At 45.0% G+C, this 22,116-nt stretch overlaps 1 protein-coding gene across 1 annotated transcript in view; it reads right to left on the reverse strand.

Annotated features, from left to right (window-relative positions):
* LOC143277035 (uncharacterized) overlaps positions 1 to 18,676 on the reverse strand; it is a 20,724-nt gene extending 2,048 nt beyond the window's left edge. The window contains exons 1-5 of the mRNA XM_076581762.1: positions 18,518 to 18,676; positions 8,510 to 8,572; positions 7,093 to 8,025; positions 4,664 to 4,827; positions 1,710 to 2,180 (exon numbers count right to left, since the gene is read on the reverse strand). Of these exons, the coding sequence (XP_076437877.1) occupies positions 1,710 to 2,180; positions 4,664 to 4,827; positions 7,093 to 8,025; positions 8,510 to 8,554 (1,613 nt within the window). The 5' untranslated portion in view covers positions 8,555 to 8,572; positions 18,518 to 18,676. The remainder of the gene's footprint in view (positions 1 to 1,709; positions 2,181 to 4,663; positions 4,828 to 7,092; positions 8,026 to 8,509; positions 8,573 to 18,517) is intronic.
* Between the last annotated feature and the right edge of the window lie 3,440 nt (positions 18,677 to 22,116).

Raw genomic sequence — 22,116 nt, forward strand, 5'->3', positions numbered from 1 at the left:
AGAAACACGTCATTGTTTGTCCAAATACCTTTATCGAAAAGCCTTTAACAATTCCGACTCCCAATGTTTTAATATGAGAGTCAGTGTAGACCTCCCATCTCTCCCCCCTGCTCCCGGTGGTCATGTGGGTAATCTTTCTTTTATACTGGTACAAACACCATGACCATGTTCTCTGGTGTGAACGTCTTACATCACAGGCTGTGAGACTGTCCTTAGATCATAGGCTGTGAGACTGCCTTCACATCATAGGCTGTGAGACTGCCCTTAGATCATAGCTGCCACACGCCCCTCACATCACAGGTTGTGAGACTGTCCTTAGATTATAGGCTGTGAGACTGCCCTTAGATCATAGCTGTCATGCAGACCTCACATCACAGGTTGTGAGACTTCCCTTAGATCATAGCTGCCACACGCCCCTCACATCACAGGCTGTGAGACTGCCTTTAGATCATAGGTTGTGAGACTGTCCTTAGGTCATAGGTTGTGAGACTGCCCTCACATCATAGGTTGTGAGACTGCCCTTAGATCATAGGTTGTGAGACTTCCCTTAGATCATAGCTGCCACACGCCCCTCACATCACAGGTTGTGAGACTGCCCTTAGGTCATAGGTTGTGAGACTGCCCTCACATCATAGGTTGTGAGACTTCCCTTAGATCATAGCTGTCATACACCCCTCACATCACAGGTTGTGAGACTGCCCTTAGATCATAGTTTGTGTGACTGCCCTTAGATCATAGTTGTCATACAGCCCTCACATCACAGGTTGTGAGACTGCCCTTAGATCATAGTTTGTGTGACTGCCCTTAGATCATAGTTGTCATACAGCCCTCACATCATAGGTTGTGAGACTGCCCTTAGATCATAGTTGTCATACAGCCCTCACATCATAGGTTGTGAGACTGCCCTTAGATCATAGGTTGTGAGACAGCCCATAGATCATAGGTGTCATACAGCCCTCACATCATAGGTTGTGAGACTGCCCTTAGATCATAGGTTGTGAGACAGCCCATAGATCATAGGTGTCATACAGCCCTCACATCATAGGTTGTGAGACTGCCCTTAGATCATAGGTTGTGAGACAGCCCTTAGATCATAGTTTGTGAGACTGCCCTTAGATCATAGTTGTCATACAGCCCTCACATCATAGGTTGTGAGACTGCCCTTAGATCATAGTTTGTGAGACTGCCCTTAGATCATGGTTGTCATACAGCCCTCACATCATAGGTTGTGAGACTGCCCTTAGATCATAGTTGTCATATTGCCCTTAGATCATAGCTGTTATACAGCCCTCACATCAAATCGTACGTAGGCTGTGAGACCATCTCTAAGGTCTAACAATCAGGGGAAAAACATTGGATGAGATATAGCTACCGTACAAATGTGTGTTTATTTTCTTTTGTTCGGTTTATGTTAGTTTGTACAGTTTTATCTTGTTCTTTATTGAAAACCTCTTCTGATTCAGACAGCATTCCAAACACACAGACACAGACACACACACAGACACACACACACAGGAGGGAGGGAGAGAGGAGGGAGGGAAGGGAAGAGAGAGAGGGAGGGAGGGAGAGAGAGGGGAAAGAGAGAGAGGAGGGAGGGAGAGAAAGAGAGAGAGGAGGGGGGGATGGAGGGAGAGAGAGAGAGGAGGGAGAGAGAGAGAGAGCACCATAGAAAGAATCCAGCGAAGCAGTGACGGCACAACCCTCCTCACCTAAGATCCACATCAAACTCGTCAAAGACCAGAAGGGCGGGGTCACGACCGACAATCAGCCGAAGTTGGGAGACACTGGCATCAATTTCGGACATCTCCTCACAGTGATAGGTATGGGTTTCCACGTTCCTGGCCTTTGCCGACCCGAGAACACTCTTCACTTGCTTCATGATCAGAACGTTGATGATGACATTGGCTCCTGGGACGTGAACAATGATGACCTTCCTTCCCTGCTGGGCCCACTGCAGGGCCTTCAGCACCAGCACCACGGTCTTCCCGGTGCCTGGCGGACCCAGCAGGTACAGGAAGCGCGGCTCGGGCCGTGTGTCGAGCAACCTGACCTGGGTGGGCGTGAGGCTGAGAGAGGAGAACCTCAAGCCAGTCTCGGCCACCGCCTGGCCCGCTGACCGCACCACTCTGCGTGGGGGGCTGGCTGTGGGGATGTCCACCGTGCTGGCCGGGCCACAAAACCTGACATCGGCACACACACACACACACACACACACACACACACACACACACACACACACGAAAACACAGACACACACGAAAACACAGATACACACACACAGAGAGACACTCACACACAGAGGCACACACACACACACACACACACACACACACGGAAACACAGACACACACACATACATACATACAGCCACTTACACACAGAGACACACAGACACAGACACAGACACACACACACACACACACACACACACACACACACACACACACACACACGGAAACACAGACACACACGCACAATTAAATATCTTTCTTCTTTTTTCTTTTTTTTTCTTTTTTTAACTTTCTTTCCCCATTTTCATTCTTCCAGAATATATTTTTTTCGTTTTTTCACCGTTTCCCCTTCTTCCTTTCTTCTCCTGTTTTCAGTAACTAATGTAAAAATTCATAAAAGTGTGAACATGCAGTTTAACACCAGAACCAGGAAAAAGCACTGACAAAAGAGAATACAAGGATTGGACACAAAGACAGACAACAGACACAGACACACTGAGAGCATTAAATGAAACAAAAGAGCAGTCGATTTACAAAAAAAAAATGCATTCAAACTGTACAGCCTTTGAAAAATATAGCCAGATTCACACGTAATAACGTAAAAAAAAATGTTTTAAACCCACAGGAATAACACTGAATAACACCTTCATGATAGCAACAGGGCAGCAGGTAAGGATACATATGAACACAGCAAAAACAGTAGCAGACAGAGAAAAACAATGACAGGAAAGAGATGTGCCAGCATTCCTCAAACTGTCTTCTTGAACTGTATAATTTTCTAAGTGCTTTTCTTCAGTATATCGTTTTCCCAGAAGAACAACGAAAGCTTGTACAACTGGCTGAACATTGTGCAGCTTGCTTCTGTAGATACAAGATTTATCAAGAAGTTGTACCAGATCTATCACTTTATCTGTTTGTAAATTATTTTTGTACCAAATTAAAGTTCCTGAACTATTCATAATTCAGTGCTGGCATCATTGTCTCAAGGTCTGCTACAACCATGTCCAAAACTCATGAAGAACAGCATGATCATACAACACGTCAGCAACTGACTGCTCATCTTGCTCACAAAAACTTACAAATAGGAGATTCAGTTCATCTATTCAAGAAAGACGATCTTTGAGTTGGCGGTAGTCTGTGCAAAAGCCTGGTTTGAAAAAATATAAGCTGTACATCTGGAGAACCCTCATGACTAAGAGAGAAAAAAATCTGTTTCCAGTTGAGATTGTAAAATAAGTTACCCTACTTGTGGAAATGTTTGTGAAATGTTTGTGAAAGGATTGTTCCTTCACAGACAAAATGAAGCAAGCTAACTTCCACCCACTGATTTAAGTCTGCTGACGGCACCGTACAAGACGGCTTATAAGCGCTGTTGTTTTTTGCCACAGTTTACGCTATCTGTCCCCCCAATCCCTTGTTTTATATATATATATATATACTCAGCTTGAAAACCGTCTGTTTCTTGAATTGTTTCCATTTTGCATTTGTTTCAAGGCAAAAGCTATTTTCTTTAAATCTGGTTTCACATTCTAATATGGGGTTTGTCTTCTGATAGTGTGGCATGCCATTAATCAAATCATTTTATTTCAGTGCACAATATCATCGTTTGATTTATAAGGGTGTTCATGAAAATTGTTTAACTCATTTTAATTTCCTCTAGATCATCTGTTTTGTTGCCGACATTTTAACAATCATGTTAAATAGTTTAATAAATTTCTTTCTTCGAGGCTGCAAAAATATTTGTTTATTTTCCATTTCCCACCCATCCAGCCTTAAGTATAATATCTTCGATCACTTTGTCACAAACAGATATTGATACTTGATCACGATCTGTTCTGCTTTATTTCTTTTCGATAAATCGTATCTCTTTTACCAGTTTATCATCCTTTTCCTTTGAAGGCGTTTATTGGTGTAATGTAAGGATTGTTGAATCACAAATCTGGACTTGCCCCACGGGTCCCTCATTCTACATTGTATGTCATCCTCAGGTACCAAACAACCTTCACGTCTCCACACCTCCCACTGCTCACAGCATACAATGCTATATCAGCTATCACTCTCATATTCTCGTCACGGATCAACGTAACTCGAAATCTTTGCCTCTCAAATAAACCCATCTATTTGGCATATGAGTGTGTTCCCAACTGTCCAGTGCCATAATCCTATAATCTATGTTCAGGTATCAATTTACAAAACTGACTTCAACGTGTTCATTACTGTCCGGTACCAGTTTTTGTTTTTAACTGCTCATCCAATTTAACTTGGGTTAAAAATTTTTTATAAATGTCAGATATAAACTCATATCTTACCTGGCTATGATGCGTCTATACAAGAATTTATAACTGCCCTATAATTAACATTTCTCTTTCCTGGCTACGATGCGTCTATATAAGTCAATAAAAAAAAAAATCAGAAGTTGACTCTTCCCTTACCTAGCTACGATGCGTCTATATAAGTCAGGCGTCATGTTTGGATCGGAACCTTGTGTCAGAAGGGCTTGCCACCAGGTAGTTGGCTGGGTCAGCTGATCCATACAGAGACACCTGCTGACAGCCTGGGCCACGTCTTCGTTGTCTGACAATGTCTGACACAGCGTCTGCAAGAACCACCACGTGCTAACCATCCGTTTGGGAAGCGCCTTTCTCAGCCCTCATTGTCGCACAAAGAGATAAACACAATACGTTGGGTATAACCATCACTGCCAGTAGCTGTGATGCATGGCACACGGGAAAGAATGTCACTTTGAGGTATGCCACTGTCCGTGGCTGTATTTCCGACATACATGTGTAAAACCAGTTATTCATGGAAAATCATACTCAATGGATTTGCCTCACGGCGTAACAAACCGGTCACTTTGGGCTATGTCATTGTCTGTGGCTTTACTATATAGCACACAAGAAAGAAAAAGAAGCAAATATCAGCTTTAAAAATTAATCTTTGCACCTTTTGTTCAGTTTGGGAATCCAAAAGGATGCACGGGGGGATTAAAAAAAAAACTGTGTGAGGGATTAACTCAGCGTATGATGAGGAAGGAGGAAGGTGGCAGAATGGTTAAGACGCTCAGCTGCCAATACAAAGAGTCCGTGAGGGTGTGGGTTCGAATCCCGCTCTCGCCCTTTCTCCTAAGTTTGACTGGAAAATCAAACTGAGCGTCTAGTCTTTCGGATGAGACGATAAACCGAGGTCCCGTGTGCAGCACGCACTTGGCGCACTGAAAAAGAACCCATGGCAACGAGAGTGTTGTCCTCTGGCGAAATTACGTAAAATGAAATCCACTTTCATAGGTACACAAATATGTAAGCATGCACTCAAGGCCTGACTAAGCGCGTTGGGTTATGCTGCTGGTCAGGCATCTGCTCAACAGATGTGGTGTAGCGTGTATGGATTTGTCCGAACGCAGTGACGCCTCCTTGAGAAAGTGAAACTGAAACTGACTCAAGCATCAACAGTCAAATGAGCACTGAGGTACGGGGAAGTTCAGTATATCATAACGTTTACTTGGGTAGACCTGCAATAGGTGCTATGCACAACTAGTGTTTTTCTTCACATGACTCCAGTTTCGTTCTTGCGGATTCGTCAGATATGTCGGCAATGGCAGTAAGCCATAAGACATTAAAAGGTTAAAGGTCCCATAGCCTCTTACAGCCTTCGGGGGCAGCGAATTCTTAACCACTGACGGAACCCAATCCTCTCCTTCAGCCGTTCTAGCCTTCCACAGCTGAAGTCAGGTACCCATTTACACCTGGGTGGAGTGAGGAAAATCGGAGCGAATTCTCCCTTTCCCAAGGACACAACACCATGCCGAAACGGAGCCTGGAACCTTGATCACCAGTGAACACTGCATCATAAGTTTAACGCCTAAACGATCCCGCCATCGCGCCTCTGGTGTTAAACCATACCCAACGATCAGTGACCGAAATAAGACCTAGACACAACTCCCCATTGAATGTGTTCCCCATCTCTGCCAGTGTCAAATGATAATCCACTGTCTTCCCGAATATGTTTGAATGGTTATATTATAATTCATTACAAGAAATAAATGAAGAATTATGCTGGAAAGGAGTCAACGCGATGATTCTCTAATGTTCCATAAAAAACAATTGCATCATGTGTGTGTGTGTGTGTGTGTGTGTGTGTGTGGTATACAATCTCATATACAGAAAGGACGTGAACATGATGTAACATTCCACTGTGTCTGCATGCTGAAGAAGAAAACATCAATTTCTGCACGGGTGCATTCTTCTTCTCCTTCTTGTCCTTGCTTTTTTCATGATGAATTTTAGTTGAAGGTTGTTTTGTTTTTGTTTTTATTACATTTCACAGAAGGTAACATCTCTGATTGACAATAGTCTGAACATTCATTGGTGGACATGAATGAAGCGTTGCTGTTGCTATTGCTAAAATGACGAGAGGCATTCTCGGACACCAGTCACTCTTTCCATTAAAATATAATCGTTTTTAATAATTCATGTAAGAGACATTTGTTCACGAATTCCTGATTTCCTGCCAATGAAGTGTTACAGTCTGCGCTTTAGGATGGAAGTGAGGATGTTTGTAGTCCTACAAAAGAACACACACAAAAACTACGAGGGAACATGTGCATTGACAGCAGGCTTTGCGCGCTTTGTGTGTTCTAATATCTGCGTTTTCAGACAGGACACCAATTATTTATCAGAAACGTTCACTTATCTCATGTCGCCGTACCCGGCAGTGTCAGGGGTGATTTGCAGGCACCACTTTGATTATGCGATATATGTGTCAGGTGCATACTGCCTTTGTCCGTCTTGCTTCTTAGTCACCACATGGTTAAATGTCAGCTGTCAGGTGTGATGTGTCAGCGTCAGTCCCTCTCCACACCCACCTTCTCCACCTGTGGACAGGTGTGGAGCGCCGACAGCAGCTGTGCAGAAGTGATGTTGGGCAGCAGTAGCGTGGCGGTGACCCTGACGGCAGGCAGGTCCCGCAGCAGGTGCCTCAGAGCCCTGGCCTGGTTCTTCACCTGCTTCACCCCCTTCCCCACCTTCCCCACGATCGCCTGGTGCTGGACGCTGGGGGGCTGCAGAGACAGGAACGTGTTGCCCACAGACTTCACCTCCCCGACGATCAGTCCGTAGTGACGATGGACAATGATGATGTCACACTCCCCATCTGCGATGTTCTGAGGAAGGGCCAGGTCTCCGATGGCCGGGAGCTGCGCTATGGCCGCAGCGTGGAGCGGGTTGGAGAGTCTCTCCGGGTTGGTTTGGTTGTCCAGGTACTTCCTGAACTGTAGCTGAGAGATGACCATCATCACCTGTCCATCGATGTCCGACAGGGCACGGAGGCAGCGTTGTTGGGCCTCGTCGTCCTGCCTGTCGCTGTCCTGAATGCTGAGAGGCTGCAGGTCCACTGGGTTTGTTGTGAACACTGTTCCTGCTACTTGTGTTGAGGGCGATAGTGGTGGTGGCTGTGACGGTGGTGGTTGTGAAGGTGGTGGTTGTGACGGTGGTGGTTGTGAGGGTGGTGCTTGTGATGGTGACGGTTGTGGAGGTGGTAATGGTGACGGTTGTGATGGTGATGGTTGTGACAGTGATGGTTGTGACGATGGTGGTTGTGAGGGTCGTTGTGATAGCCGTTGTGGTCGTTGTGTCAGAGGTGGATTGTCCCTGACGAGGACAGTCTGCTGAGCGATGGACTGCACATCGTGAGGGACTCGGTTAAAATGAAGTGGAGGGAGGAAGTAGGTCTGGCCATCAAGGTTGGGGTAGATGTCCTGAATGAAGGGCATCCACACATCTTCTGGAGGGGTACCTGCCTGCAATGTGCAATCACATTGTTGGCCTGCTGAAAACTGTCTTGTTATGTAATCCTCACTTATGTCTCCAGTGCTAGTTACAGTGGGCCTAGCAGACAAAAAAAAAATATCGGGAGGGACAGAAGAGGGGTTTAAAAGGTCACTGAAAATTGACATTGAATATTTCCTAGTAACTTCAGTTAAACTGACTAAATCATGTTCTATAAGGCGTTCATAATTATCCCCCACCCCCACCCCCCACCCCACCCAACCCCCCGAAAAACAACAACAAACAAACAAAACAACGACCGAAAATCCCCCTATCTTGGAAAGTACTTGAAATCAAACATCTGGATTTGAGAAGAAAGTTCACTACTGAGCTGTCAATGCTGACGAACACACACACACACACACACACACACACACACACACACATACGCACACACACACACACACACACACACACACACACACACACACACTCACACACACACACACACACTACCTGTTGTTGACAAATGCCACTGACATCTGACAAATCACTGGCCATGATCCCAAAGTGATATATCTGAAACAGATGTTTATGACAATATTAGAAACATGATCCCACAGTGATATATCTGAAACAGATGTTTATGGCAATATTAGAAACATGATCCCACAGTGATATATCTGAAACAGATGTTTATGGCAATATAAGAAACATGATCCCACAGTGACATCTTCTAATACGGGTATTTGTGGTAATATTTGAAATACGATCCCAAACCGGTAAATCTGAAATAGATATTTTGATTGATTGATTGATATGAATACTTATATAGCGCCTATCCTCGATCGGAGACCAAGCTCTAAGCGCTTTACAAACACGGGGTCATTTGCTCAACAGGCTGTCTACTTGGGTAGAGCCGACTGACGGCTGCCACTGGGCGCTCATCATTCGTTTCCTATGTCATTCAATCAGATTTCAGACACGCACACATGCATACTCAGACAGACATGTAACATTTTTTCATATGTATGACCGTTTTGTTTATTTACCCCGCCATGCAGGCAGCCACACTCCGTTTTCGGGGGTGTGCATGCTGGTTGTGTTCTTGTTTCCATAACCCACCGAACGCTGACATGGATTACAGGATCTTTAACGTGCGTATTCGATCTTCTGCGTGCGTATACACACGAAGGGGGTTCAGGCACTAGCAGGTCTGCACACGTTGACTGGGAGATCGGAAAAATCTCCAACCTTTACCTACCAGAATAAAGATTAGAAATATAATCCCAAATGATGTATCTAAAAACGAAACAAGAGAAAATACGCAAACGGACGAGTTCCTATGCGGTCCAAAACCGGGTCTGCATTTGATTAGTTTTCCACAAGCAGATGTTGGTGAGAAAAGATCACAGTGCGTGCATCACGTGCAGAGAGGGGCGGGGAAGGGGAGAGCACAAGGGGTGTGGGACAGTTCTGCCACGGTCACACTACTTTCTGTTATATCGGACGAGATGCTGAGAGAGAGAGAGAGGGAGAGAGAGAGAGAGAGAGAGAGAGACAGAGACAGAGACAGATAAAGAGAGAGTGAGAGAGAGACAGCCACCATTAATGCATCGGATGTTGCTGGATAAAATCCAGATGACGTTATAACAGGCCCAGTGAACAGGAGTTTCAACAGGCTTTGCGAGCTGATATTTGATGGAATAGTTTGTCAGCATGTGCACTTGTTTTTTTCTGGAAGGACAGCGTGTTAACATTATGTTGTTGTTGTCGTGTGTGTGTGTGTGTGTGTGTGTGTGTGTGTGTGTGAATGCGCACAATATTCCATTTTGCATCGAAGATGTTGATGAATCACGGCTGAAATGACTGTCATTGAAAGACAACAGATATTCAGTGTGGAGCGGTGGCTTTGGGGGGTTGCACCCTTTTAGGCAGCGAGTGACTACGGGTTTGAGTCCACTGTACGTCCTGCCCCCCTCTGGGTCTTGGCTGGTGGTTTGGGTGATAGTCTTTTGGATAAAACGATAAATCGGGATCCTTGCAGCATACACTCTGCGCACGCAAAAAGACCCCACGACAACAAAACAATTACCGTGGTTAAATCCTGTAGAAAAACAAACTTTGACAGTAACACAAACATCGACAATATGTGATGCTGCACTGTAACGACGCGCTCTCCTCGGGGAGAGCAGCCTGATTTTCACTCAGAGAAATCTGTTGAGACTCAGTTGAAAGCATTATAACGGGTGAAGCAGTTGATACAAACGTTTCCGCGAAACCCTAATTTTATTACACTCAAGCTGCAAACAACGTGATATGATAAATGGTCATGCAACAAAAGGACATATTCATGCTGCTTGTTTAGCGTCATATAATATTGTCCATATTATGCATCATTTCACTTTGTTTCTTGAACATGAAATTAGCCTGCTTACGTAGAAAGTCGTCAGCTCCACACTGGTCGATACCCTACATTGCACAACACATGTCTAAAACTTGCACTCATTTTCCTTGTTCACATGTGTCTCTATATGTACCCAAAAAGACAGAAGTGTAAAGAAGTTGTGCTGATTTTTTTTAAGCGGCAGATAAGATTCTGTCCATGTGAATTCAAACACACACACACACAGACACACACACACACACACTCACACACACACACACACACACACACACACACACTCCAGCTGCAAAACTCTAAGCCATATATGGTTATAACCAGGATATACGGGGACGATTTCGTTCCTTGACCAGGGTAATTGGTGTTGGGGGAGTGGGTATGGGACACATATCTACATGCAGCATGTTTCATCGTAGGATGGTGCCAGGATCCAATGGAAATATCAAAGTGATTGACTTCAACACTCCAAGCTCACATGCAGACAGGATCACCAAGCCACAAGTTTCAAGTTTTAATTATCCTTTCACTCCTATTGGAGTATGGAGGATTACTGCAAAATAATCTTTTCATGCCCAGAACAAACATTTCCAAATACACAACAATGTCACATAAAAGCTGAGAAAACACAAATGTCTTTTAACTCCAAAAGTATAACTAGGCAACATTTGCAAATCTAATCATCTTACTTAAGCTAAAATGACTTTTTTGCCTCCTTTGAGCATATTACCAAAATTAAAAACCGATTTTGGAGACAAATGTTTTTTAGGAACATATCTATTTCGTAACTGATCGTAACTGAGACATTCCATTATAAAATGAAACTCATCACCAATCACAGACATGTTACAAACCTTACAAAGCCGTAACTGTCGTGGTATGCCTTTGTGTCCCCCTGTTTCTATTTCCAGCTTATGATTACTGTAGTATGATGCATGCGTTTGTAGTGCTTTGTGTAGTGAGACGAGCTAAGGGAAATAACTCCGGTTAATCTGAACTTGGCGGAATAAACGTGGCTTACACAGAAGCACTCTGTCTGGACTCCATTTGTCCCTTTACATAATATTACATGGTGGCAGCGGTCTCATCGACCCCAAAAACATGGCAGAAAATCAGCAGGCAAGTGACAACAACGGTCATCGACCCCTCAATCTCCCGACTCCCAATCGATCTCCCGACGGCACGCCAGCGAACTGGCTGAAATGGCGCCAGCGTTTCGAAAGATACTGGACGGCGTCCGGACTGATGAACAGATCACGACGTGAACAGGTGAGCACCTTTCTGTACACCATGGGAGAAAGTGCTGACGACATTCTTGCCACCTTACGTGTAAACGAGGACACAATTGAATTTAAAGACTTGCTGCAGGCTTTCAATGGTTACTTCAACGTGAGAAAAAACATCATTGTAGAAAGAGCAAAATTCAACAAACGCTCACAGGCAGTCGGAGAAACCATTGATGGATTCATTCAAGACCTCCACAAATTGGCAGACGAATGCAATTTTGGTGACTTGAAAGAAGAGTTAATAAGAGACAGAATCGTGGTTGGCGTTATCGATGACGCTCTATCAAACGAGCTACAGTCGAAAACAGAACTGACACTGGCCCAAGCTGTCCAACTCAGCAGGCAGGCAGAGGCCAGGAAAGAAAGCCAGCAGCTAATCAGAGGCAGTCCTTCAGTCAACCTGGTAGACAGGAAACCACCCGCCACTTACAACCAGCACTTCAACTCCAGGAGTCAGTACCAGCACCACAAGGCCAGCAGTGCTGTTGGCAACATTTGTGGTTATTGCGGCAAAGAGCCACACAGTCGAGACAAATGCCCAGCTAAGAACGCAACATGCAGCAAGTGTCACAAACATGGACACTTCCAAGCAGAGAAAAATGGGCAGCCTCACATACTTTGACCAAGCCCACCAAAACCCTGAAGGGACCAGGAAATACCAAACTGAACATACTCGGCACCTTTCAAGCACAGCTGCAGCACAAAGAAAAGACAACAACAGAAACGCTATATGTCATCAAAGGACAGACATGCTCTCTCCTCAGCAGATCAGCCTGCACCAAGCTTGGCTTAGTTACACGCATCCACAATGTGACACAGACAACGGATTTCAAGCAAGAATTCCCTCAACTTTTCACTGGTCTCGGGCTGCTGCAAACCCCTTACTCCATTTCCCTCAAGCCAGAAGCCCGTCCAACATGCCTGTATGCCCCACGCAAAATTCCCCATCCACTTGTCCCAAAAGTCAAGTGCGAGATCAACAGAATGATGGAAGAAGGAGTCATTTCCCCTGTTACGGAACCCACCAGCTGGTGCTCGGGAATCGTCATCGTTCCAAAACCAAACGGGGCAGTCCGCATCTGTGTGGACTTGACACAGCTGAACAAAGCCGTGCAGCGAGAAGTTCACCCCATGGCATCAGTGGACGAGAGCTTGGCTAAGCTGTCAAAGTCCAAAGTCTTCACCAAGCTTGATGCTAAAAGCGGATTTTGGCAAGTACCTCTAGACCCTGGCTCAAGGCTCTACACCACTTTCGTCACGCCCTTTGGGCGATTCTGCTTCAATCGCCTCCCCTTTGGCATTAGCTCAGCCAGTGAAGTGTTCCAGCGCCTTATGTCTCAGATCCTGGAGAATATCGAGGGCGTCATCTGCCACATGGACGACATCCTCGTCCAGCAAACACACGACCAACGCCTGAGGACAGTCCTGCAACGACTCCAGGAAGCTGGCCTCACCCTGAATGACAAATGCGAATTCGCAAAACCATCAATCAGGTTCCTAGGCCACATCATCGATGCAAATGGCATCCACGTGGATCCAGCCAAGGTGGAAGCCATCACTAGCTTCCCACCTCCCACCAACATCACTGAGCTCCAGCGCTTCCTTGGCATGGTAAACCAGCTAGCGAAGTTCACGCCTAACCTTGCTGACATCACCGCACCACTACGGGGCCTACTCCGCAAGGACACAGCATGGACATGGGACGACCAACAAGAGGCAGCCTTTCAACAAACAAAATGCCTCCTCACCTCTACACCAGTCCTTGCTCACTACAGCCCTGACCGAGAGACAACCATTGCAGCTGATGCTTCCAACACAGGGATCGGAGCAGTGCTCTACCAAACACAAGACAATGGCACACGACGACCCATCTGCTTCATTTCAAGATCACTCACAGATGCAGAGAAGAATTACGCAGTCATCGAAAAGGAAGCCCTGGCAGCTACTTGGGCCTGCGAGAGACTGAGGGAATACGTCTTGGGACTGAAGTTCACCCTGGAAACAGACCACATGCCATTGATCCCCTTGCTCAACACAACAGAACTACACAAGATGCCACCACGGATCCAACGTTTTCGCCTCCGTCTCATGCGATATGACACCAAAGTCACCCATGTGGCAGGAAAAAATCAGATCACAGCAGATGCGCTGTCACGCGCACCAGTCTCGCTACCCGACAAAAATGACGTCAACCTTATTGAGGATACAACTGCACATGCCCAACAGTGCATCAACATCCTCCCAGCATCAGCCGAAAAGTTACATCGAATACGGCAGTCACAAACAGCTGACCCAGAAATAACCGAAGTTCGCAAGTACTGCACCAATGGCTGGCCCGTCTACTTACCTCACTCTCCACTCCTCCAGCAATACTGGACCAACAGACAGCACTTCACAGTCGTCGATGACCTGCTACTCTTTGATGATCGCATTGTCATTCCCCGTGACCTGAGAATGGACATCCTCAACCATCTACATGAAGGACACCAGGGCATCACTAAAACCCGTGCCTTGGCCTCATCTTCAGTTTGGTGGCCTTCCATCTCCTCCCAGACAGAAGAAATGGTCAGCAAATGCCGCACCTGCGCAATACACAGGCCAGCCCAAAAAGAGCCATTACTTCCCTCTTCCTTCCCCGAACGCCCATGGTCCAGAGTCGGGATGGGCCTCTTTGAACATGATGGCAAAATGTACATCATCATCATTGACTACTATTCTCGATGGATTGAGATTCGACCCTTAGAAAAAACATCAAGCGCTCACACCATCGTCAGGATCAAGAGTGTTTTTGCAGCCCATGGCATACCAGACGTTGTTATTTCTGACAACGGTCCACAGTTCGCCAGCACAGAATTCAGGGCGTTTGCAGCAGATTACGGCTTCACCCACACCACGAGCTCACCACGATACCCCCAGAGCAATGGTGAAGCAGAGCGCACAGTCCAAACGGTGAAACAGATGCTCAAAAAATCCAAAGACCCCTATGCAGCCCTACTCCTCTACAGAGCCACTCCATTGCGCAACGGTCTCTCCCCCAGCGAACTCCTGATGGGGAGGAAACTTAGAACCAAACTTCCCATCCTAGCCTCCTCCCTCCGCCCATCAACTCCCGACCACTCTCTCATCCAAGAAAAAGAGAATGACATGAAATCAAAACAACGAACACTCTTCAACAAACACCATGCTGCACGAGAGGCACCTCCACTCAAAACAGGAGAATCTGTGTTCATTAAAGACTTGAACAAAACCGGACAGGTTGTAGCAGAACACCACAATCCATGCTCCTTCATCGTGGCAACAACGCAGGGCACGATCCGCCGTAACAGGTCACACCTAGTGGCCATGCCTGGTGAAGCCCATCCAACACTGCAGACAACCACTGCCGCAGGGAATGCCACGTCTTCGGGTTCTCTTCCACCACCATCACCACCTCAACAGATCCCCTCACCGCCCAGACAGCAGCCACCCATACAGATGGCCACGCCCAGAGCAACACCCACGGCCCCAGGATCAGCTGTCAACAACACACCAGGTCAGCTCCGTACCAGATCAGGCAGACCAGTCAACAAACCAGTGAAGCTGAATCTGTGAAAGTGTACCCAGCAGATCTGAGAAAGGCCCTTATGGCTTATCTGTACTGGGAAAACAAAGTGTAGGAAGTGCAAATGTGCTCCCATACAGGTCTGAGAAAGGCCCCTATGGCTCACCTGTCTTGGGGAAAACAAAATATTAGGTTGAAAACTTCACCAGCACAACAAACTTAATTCACCCCATAACCATACCAAAGTGTGGAACACAGTGCAACATTGACATATATATTCTTGTGTGTGTACATGTACATTGCTTCTGAACACTTACCAGTAACCGCTGATCTAGTCACATGTCATCATCAAACGTACACTGGTACCAAACCCAAAACCCAGACAAATATGTTTAACGTATTGTGTTTGTTTTTCACGACAGTTTTTTTTTCTTTTCTCCTTTTCACAACAAAATTCTCTTGTCACTAAAAGTTTCAAAGCATATCCCATGATATGTATCCGCCCACAAGCCATAATTTCCTTATTTCTTTGGAAGGAAACTATACTGAATTGATTGACATTGTTACGAATCAGTAGAAGGGGGAAGAGGAGAGAAGTGAACACTCTCACAAAAGAAGCTCAGTGAGACTCGTAGTACATACTGCATGATCTGCTTTAAATTCATTTTTAGTTCTTTGTGTATCTAGATGGAAATGAACAGTACCCCACACAAAAAAGGGGAGTTGTAGTATGATGCATGCGTTTGTAGTGCTTTGTGTAGTGAGACGAGCTAAGGGAAATAACTCCGGTTAATCTGAACTTGGCGGAATAAACGTGGCTTACACAGAAGCACTCTGTCTGGACTCCATTTGTCCCTTTACATAATATTACAATTACTACTTCGAAATCTGAAAAATCTGATGACGTAATTATCAGGCATTTGACTTATATATTTTTCTCTACCAAATCCACTTTTGAAATTTCGATAAAACAAACATTTACTACTCGCCTCTAGAGCATGTCACCATAGATTTTGAAAACTATCTCTCAAAGCAATGTTGACATTCTTGCAGAAAGATTCCCTCTCCAAGAAGGAATTGAGCATCCCAAACACAGTCATACCCTGCTTCTATTAAAATTTGTCTGATACAACTAATCCGTTTTGACTGAAGAATAAATACCATTTCGATATAAGTCAAGTAATATCAAATATATTTTCCCAGAATATTTTTCTGTGTTTGATATCACTAAGCTGGTCCAAAATCGAACTAATTTCATTTTCACTAACACACTAATTGGATAAATACTAGTTTCTCCATAAACAATTTGGGTCATAGTATTTCTGTTCAGTTTGAACAAGCGTTTCAAAATTTTCAATTCTAATTTTTCAAGTATATCTACATTTTCATAACCCCATATTTCTGCACCATACAACAAAATAGGAACAATCATTGACTGGTACATGTCCAGAATGATATGTAAAGGTAAATCTTGATTTCTGGCTGACTGAAGTAACGAAAACATAGCTTTTTGGCCCTGTTCATAAATCATTTTTTTAGCTTTGTAAAAAGTTCCGTTTCTACAAAATTCGATGCCAAGATATTTAAAAGAATTGACAACATCCAAACATGCATCACCAAACTTAAAAACAGGCTTTAGTTTGTTTGTAGAATTAAATATCACCACTTTAGTTTTCTTTACATTGACCACTAGTTTCCATTTTAAACAGATACACGGGTCTGTCACAAGACAAAAGAACACGTTGTTAACTCCAGAATATAGATTGTTGACCGTCTTCTGGTAAAAAGGACGTCCGCATGTAAACCAGTATGGGCACTGAAACAGCACAAAGTTTGTTCATGCTCCCACTTTCAATAAGAACAATGATTCATAACAGATACGTGCTTTACACTGTATATTTTCATATAATAGATTTTATGCTCATTAAAGAAAAAATACAACTAAAAGAAAATAACGGGGAGTAAACATGTTATACAAATAATTTTTTTTTTTTTTTTAAATATGACGTTCGCATTACAGATGAAACACACTATTCGAAAGTCACAAAAACAGGTAAGACATGAAGCCTTACACAGAGATGTATTTTACTGGTAATAAACTTGAATACACGGAAAACATCTTTGTCATGTAGTTCTGTAGTTTACAACACAACCCGCAGTGCAGCTTCCTCCCTGACGGCGAGACCAGCCTGAACTAAACACTCGTTATACGGGTTTTGCCTTTCGCACACTCAAGACAGCCGTCTGTTACTTTTCGTGCAGTGGAACGGGGTAGAATTCCGTTATGACGTGCACAACCGCATTCCGAAAAAGCTGAGAGTCCAAAGGTGCTGTGTATGGGGAGGGATGGAGAGGGGGAAGGGGGTCGTGGTAGGAATGTCCCTGGAAGGGGGAGGGTGTGTGTGTGTGAGGTGGGAGGGGGGGGTTGTTCCGGCTGCCTGCGCAGTGTTACGCCAAACAACAACAAAAACTTTCATGACAAGGACTTCGCTATCAGCTGCTGACTGTGTTTGGGCCGAAAACGTGTGCACGGTTTTACACACACACACACACACACACACACACACACACACACACACACACACCGTGAGTCGGAGACTATACATGCACATCCACACCGGTACTTATCAGACACACACACACACCAACACACATCACCGCTCTCTCTCCCTCTAACACACACACACACACACACACACACACACACACACACACGGCACACGCGCGCGGAAAAGAAAGACAGAGATTGAGACAGGTAGAGACAGAAAGACAGACAGACATTGGAACAGAAATACGTAGAGAGAGACAGTAAGACACAGACATAGAAAGGGAGACAGATACAGACATCAATAAACATCAACGGTGATCATGATTTACAACGGTATATAGAAAGACTGCAGGAATTTACAATGCTATAGTAGGCCGTTTCCCAACAGTAAAAGTACTGCATTGTCGTGGTCACGTTATGTATATATTGATATACTTGCTGCCTGCAACAATAACATTGTCTGCCACGAGTGCAGGGGAATGGCAGCTTGCGCTGAAACATAACTTTTCAGCGGGGTAAATTGCTCCACAAAAACCATACCATGAAACAGCAGACGATAATCGGACGGGGGAAACACACACCAACAGAAACATATCGTATAAAAAAACACTCTGATATGACCCCTCCACCCCCCTACCCCCCACCTTCTTCTGCTCACCCATGGGCATTACGATGTAAACATAAGTCTTGTGCTCACCCATAGACACTAGAATTTCCATGAGATATTTGTGTCTGTGGCGCACCTCACCGTGGGCTCTCTGTCGAAGTCAGAAAAACACGCCACCCGCCGACCTTCACAGGCAAACTTTGACTGACATGTCAAGGCCAGCTGGTGACCCAGATGGGTCCACAACCACCATTTTTCTTCTTTTTCTTTAACAGTTGGTGTGGTGTGAAAACTACAACAACAACGCGACGTTTACACATGGGCTAGACAGATGAATTAACTCTGGGCGATTTTTTTTTAATGTTAATGAGCAAAACGAGCATTCTGCATGAACTGCATGTGGTATTCAAGCGCGAAGGACACGACGCATGGCTGTGGCGGTAAAGAGGCTAGTAGTCGACAGAACAGGCGGTTGAAAGGAAGGGAGTCACGGACGTTGATGTGCGTTTAGAAGAAGAAAGACAAACTTGTAGAGACACAAATTATGTCAAAACCGTGTGAAACGATTCAACAAAAATGCAGTAAAATGAATATGAAAGTGAGGAGGGAGGGAGGGGGGAGACGGGAGGGGGATGGGGGTGGTGTGTGTGGGGGGGGGGGCGGGGGGGGGCGGAGATGGGAACTCGTGACGTTCAAACATTGCTGGACGAAGAGACAAAACCTCTGTAAAACGGAAAAATGTATAGCGTGTGAGTTGTCGCCCGTGGTGAAAAGGCACCTTTTTCTTTTCTTTTTCTTCCTCTCTCTCTCCCCCCCCCCCCCCCCCCCTCCCCCCGGCGAACCCCAACAGTTCCGTTTTATTACTACATTTCACCATTTTTTAATTCAGTTTCACAATTATACTTTCATTTTTAATTTCAGTTTAACACTTGCGTTTTACAAACGCTCTTTCCATTTCTTAATTTGGTTTGACGATTTTTTTTTTCTCCAGTCAAGGCCTGACAAAGCGTGATGGGTTACCCTGCTGGTCAGGCATCTGCTTGGCAAATGTGGTGTAAAGTGGATTTGACCGAACGCAGTGACGCCTCCTTGAGCTACTGATACTGATACCGACGAACGCGTTTTCCATCAGTTTCTGCTGACATTCAGTTTGAGAGTTTTCAGGTTCGAAATTGCGTTTTCCATTTCTGCTGAGATTCAGTTTGAGAGTTTTGTTCCAAATTATGTTTTCCATTTCTGCTGAGATTCAGTTTGAGAGGTTTGTTCCAAATTGCGTTTTCCATTTCTGCTGAGATTCAGTTTGAGAGTTCTGTTCTCCCCCCCCCCCCCCCCCCCCCCCCCCCAATCCAGTTTGACAATTTCGTTTTCATATTTGACTCACTTGCGCAAACAAAATGAGTCTATGTCGTAACCTGGTGTTTCGGCTCTCTCTCTCTCTCTCTCTCTCTCTCTCTCTCTCTCTCTCTCTCTGTGTGTGTGTGTGTGTTGGTGTGTGTGTTAATTTGAACAAATCTGTTTTCTCTGGAAATACTTTGTCAATACCAAATTTTGGAATATACATAGAGAAAAAAACAACAACAACAAAACAACTTTACACTCGTACCAATGTTAGGCCGCTGTCAGTCTTCTGGATTAAGCCGTATTTCCTGATAATTATTCATTTCGTTGAGGTTCTGATCCACTGAGAAGAAAATATATTGGACTCTACGCACTTAGCTGCCTGAACGTTTGCTAGTGCCGGGTTTAAAGACGGTCGGCATGACATCGTTTTTCTTGGTTGGCAAAACGAAAAGAAACTGATGCAAATAAACGAAAAGAAATGCAAATAAACGAAAAGAAATGCAAATTCTGGACAGAACACGATAGAATCACACTCACCACACCATCGATGTGTTTACTGCAAATGAATATTTTCAAATGGAAACCGGCCGAATCAACAACTGAGAAAAAACATAGAAACATTGAATCAACCCGAGGGCAGAATTTAGGCCACTCAGTTTCGGTAGGGTTAAACTAGCCTAGGCTACTTTATACCCAAAATATAACTAGCCTGGGATAGGGTTCGGCCTGTTACAGGAGAACACATATGGCGGCCTATGTCCCAGACAGGGCAACAGGCGTTCGTGAGACGGGGTCATCACACAAGCCTTGAACGCTTGAATCCGAATGAACAACAAGGGAGGGAATTAATTTGACTAACACCGAAAGAACTCACCAGTTACCCCCCTCTACGTTACGGGGGTCACAGCACCGCTTGTTGTAACAGCCGTGATTTCATGTTTGATATTCATCACTACCGGCACGAGCTCAGTATTCAAAGTAGTTCTGAACTGAAAGGGCGGATCAGATATCGCTACGCTCTCACAACGGCTTGCACTGTCAGATCAATTAACAGCCGTTTGCAGTGTGTCAGTGTGAGTCTCAGTGTTCTTCACTGTCTCTGTATCCCTCGGTCTCATCAGTATGCCGCGTGTGTGAGAGGCAGTGTGTGCGTGCGCGCCCGTGTGTGTGTGTGTGTGTGTGTGTGTGTGTGTGTGTGTGTGTGTGTGCCAGTGTGTGTGTGTGTGTGTGTGTGTGTGTGTGTGTGTGTGCGTGTGTGTGTGTTCGTTCGTTCTTTAGTTTAACGTCTTTTCACTGTAAAGGTCCGTTTATACAGAGCGCGAACGCGAACGCGTCCAACGCGAACACGAACGCGAACACGAACGCGAACGCGACTTTTGAGCAGTTTTGCCATTCAAATAGAGCACGAACCCGAACGCGGAAAACCGTCGACGGCTTTCTTGCTGTGAGAGATAAAATTTGGTCATTTGGAATCATGGCGCAGGTAGAGTCAGACACGGAGGAGATCATAGTACTGTATTTGTACGCAAAACAACGGAGGAAGAGAAAGAGGCGTGTGTCAGTGCACGAAATTTTACAGAGAAGAAGTGAATTTGGAGAGTACCACCACCTCGTACAAGAACTACATTTTCATCCTGCAAAATTCCAGCAATACTTTCGAATGACTGAGGAGCAATTTGACTACATTTTGCAATTAATTGGAGACGACATTTGTCTTGTCCATTCTTCTCCAAACTTCACAAGCAAAGTAGACTGACGCTAGTGCCTAGCTTTTTCTTGGAACGGTCAGGCGTACAAGTTTCTATTTGTGGAAATGATGCAAGGGAAGTACCTGCTGATTGGTTGATAGCAAAAAAGCCGCGCGACCTTCTGAGAAAATTCGCTCTGGGGGCAATCAAGGCGGTCGTTCGCGCGAACAAAAATTTGTTCGCGTTCGCGTTCGCACTCTATTTGAACGGTTCCTCTACAAATGACTAAAATATTCCAGGACGAAAAACCGCGTTCGCTTTCGCGTTCGCGTTCGCGCTCTGTATAAACGGACCTTAAGTGATATCAGACGAGGGTAGGAAAAAAATCGAGTGCGTGGAGGGGGCGTGGAAATTACTGAGTACGAAAATGTGTGTGCGCGCGCCGGCACGCGCGCGCGCGTGCGCGCGTGTATGTGTGTGTGTTACATATAGAAAATAATTAAGTTTTGTTAAAAAATAAAATAAAGAAAAGAAAATAAAAGCATAACAGTATAACACATTTCTAATGAAAAACTTACAACTATAACAGTGAACCAACTGGACTATTTAACAAGGAGTTGAAAAAGTCATACATTGGCAATGGACTGCTGAAGATCGTCAACACTGCAGATGATTTCAGTTCAGGGATGTGAGACTTTTACATATCACAAG

The sequence above is a fragment of the Babylonia areolata genome, chromosome 33 (assembly GCF_041734735.1).
Source record: "Babylonia areolata isolate BAREFJ2019XMU chromosome 33, ASM4173473v1, whole genome shotgun sequence".
Classification (NCBI taxonomy): Eukaryota; Metazoa; Mollusca; class Gastropoda; order Neogastropoda; family Buccinidae; genus Babylonia; species Babylonia areolata.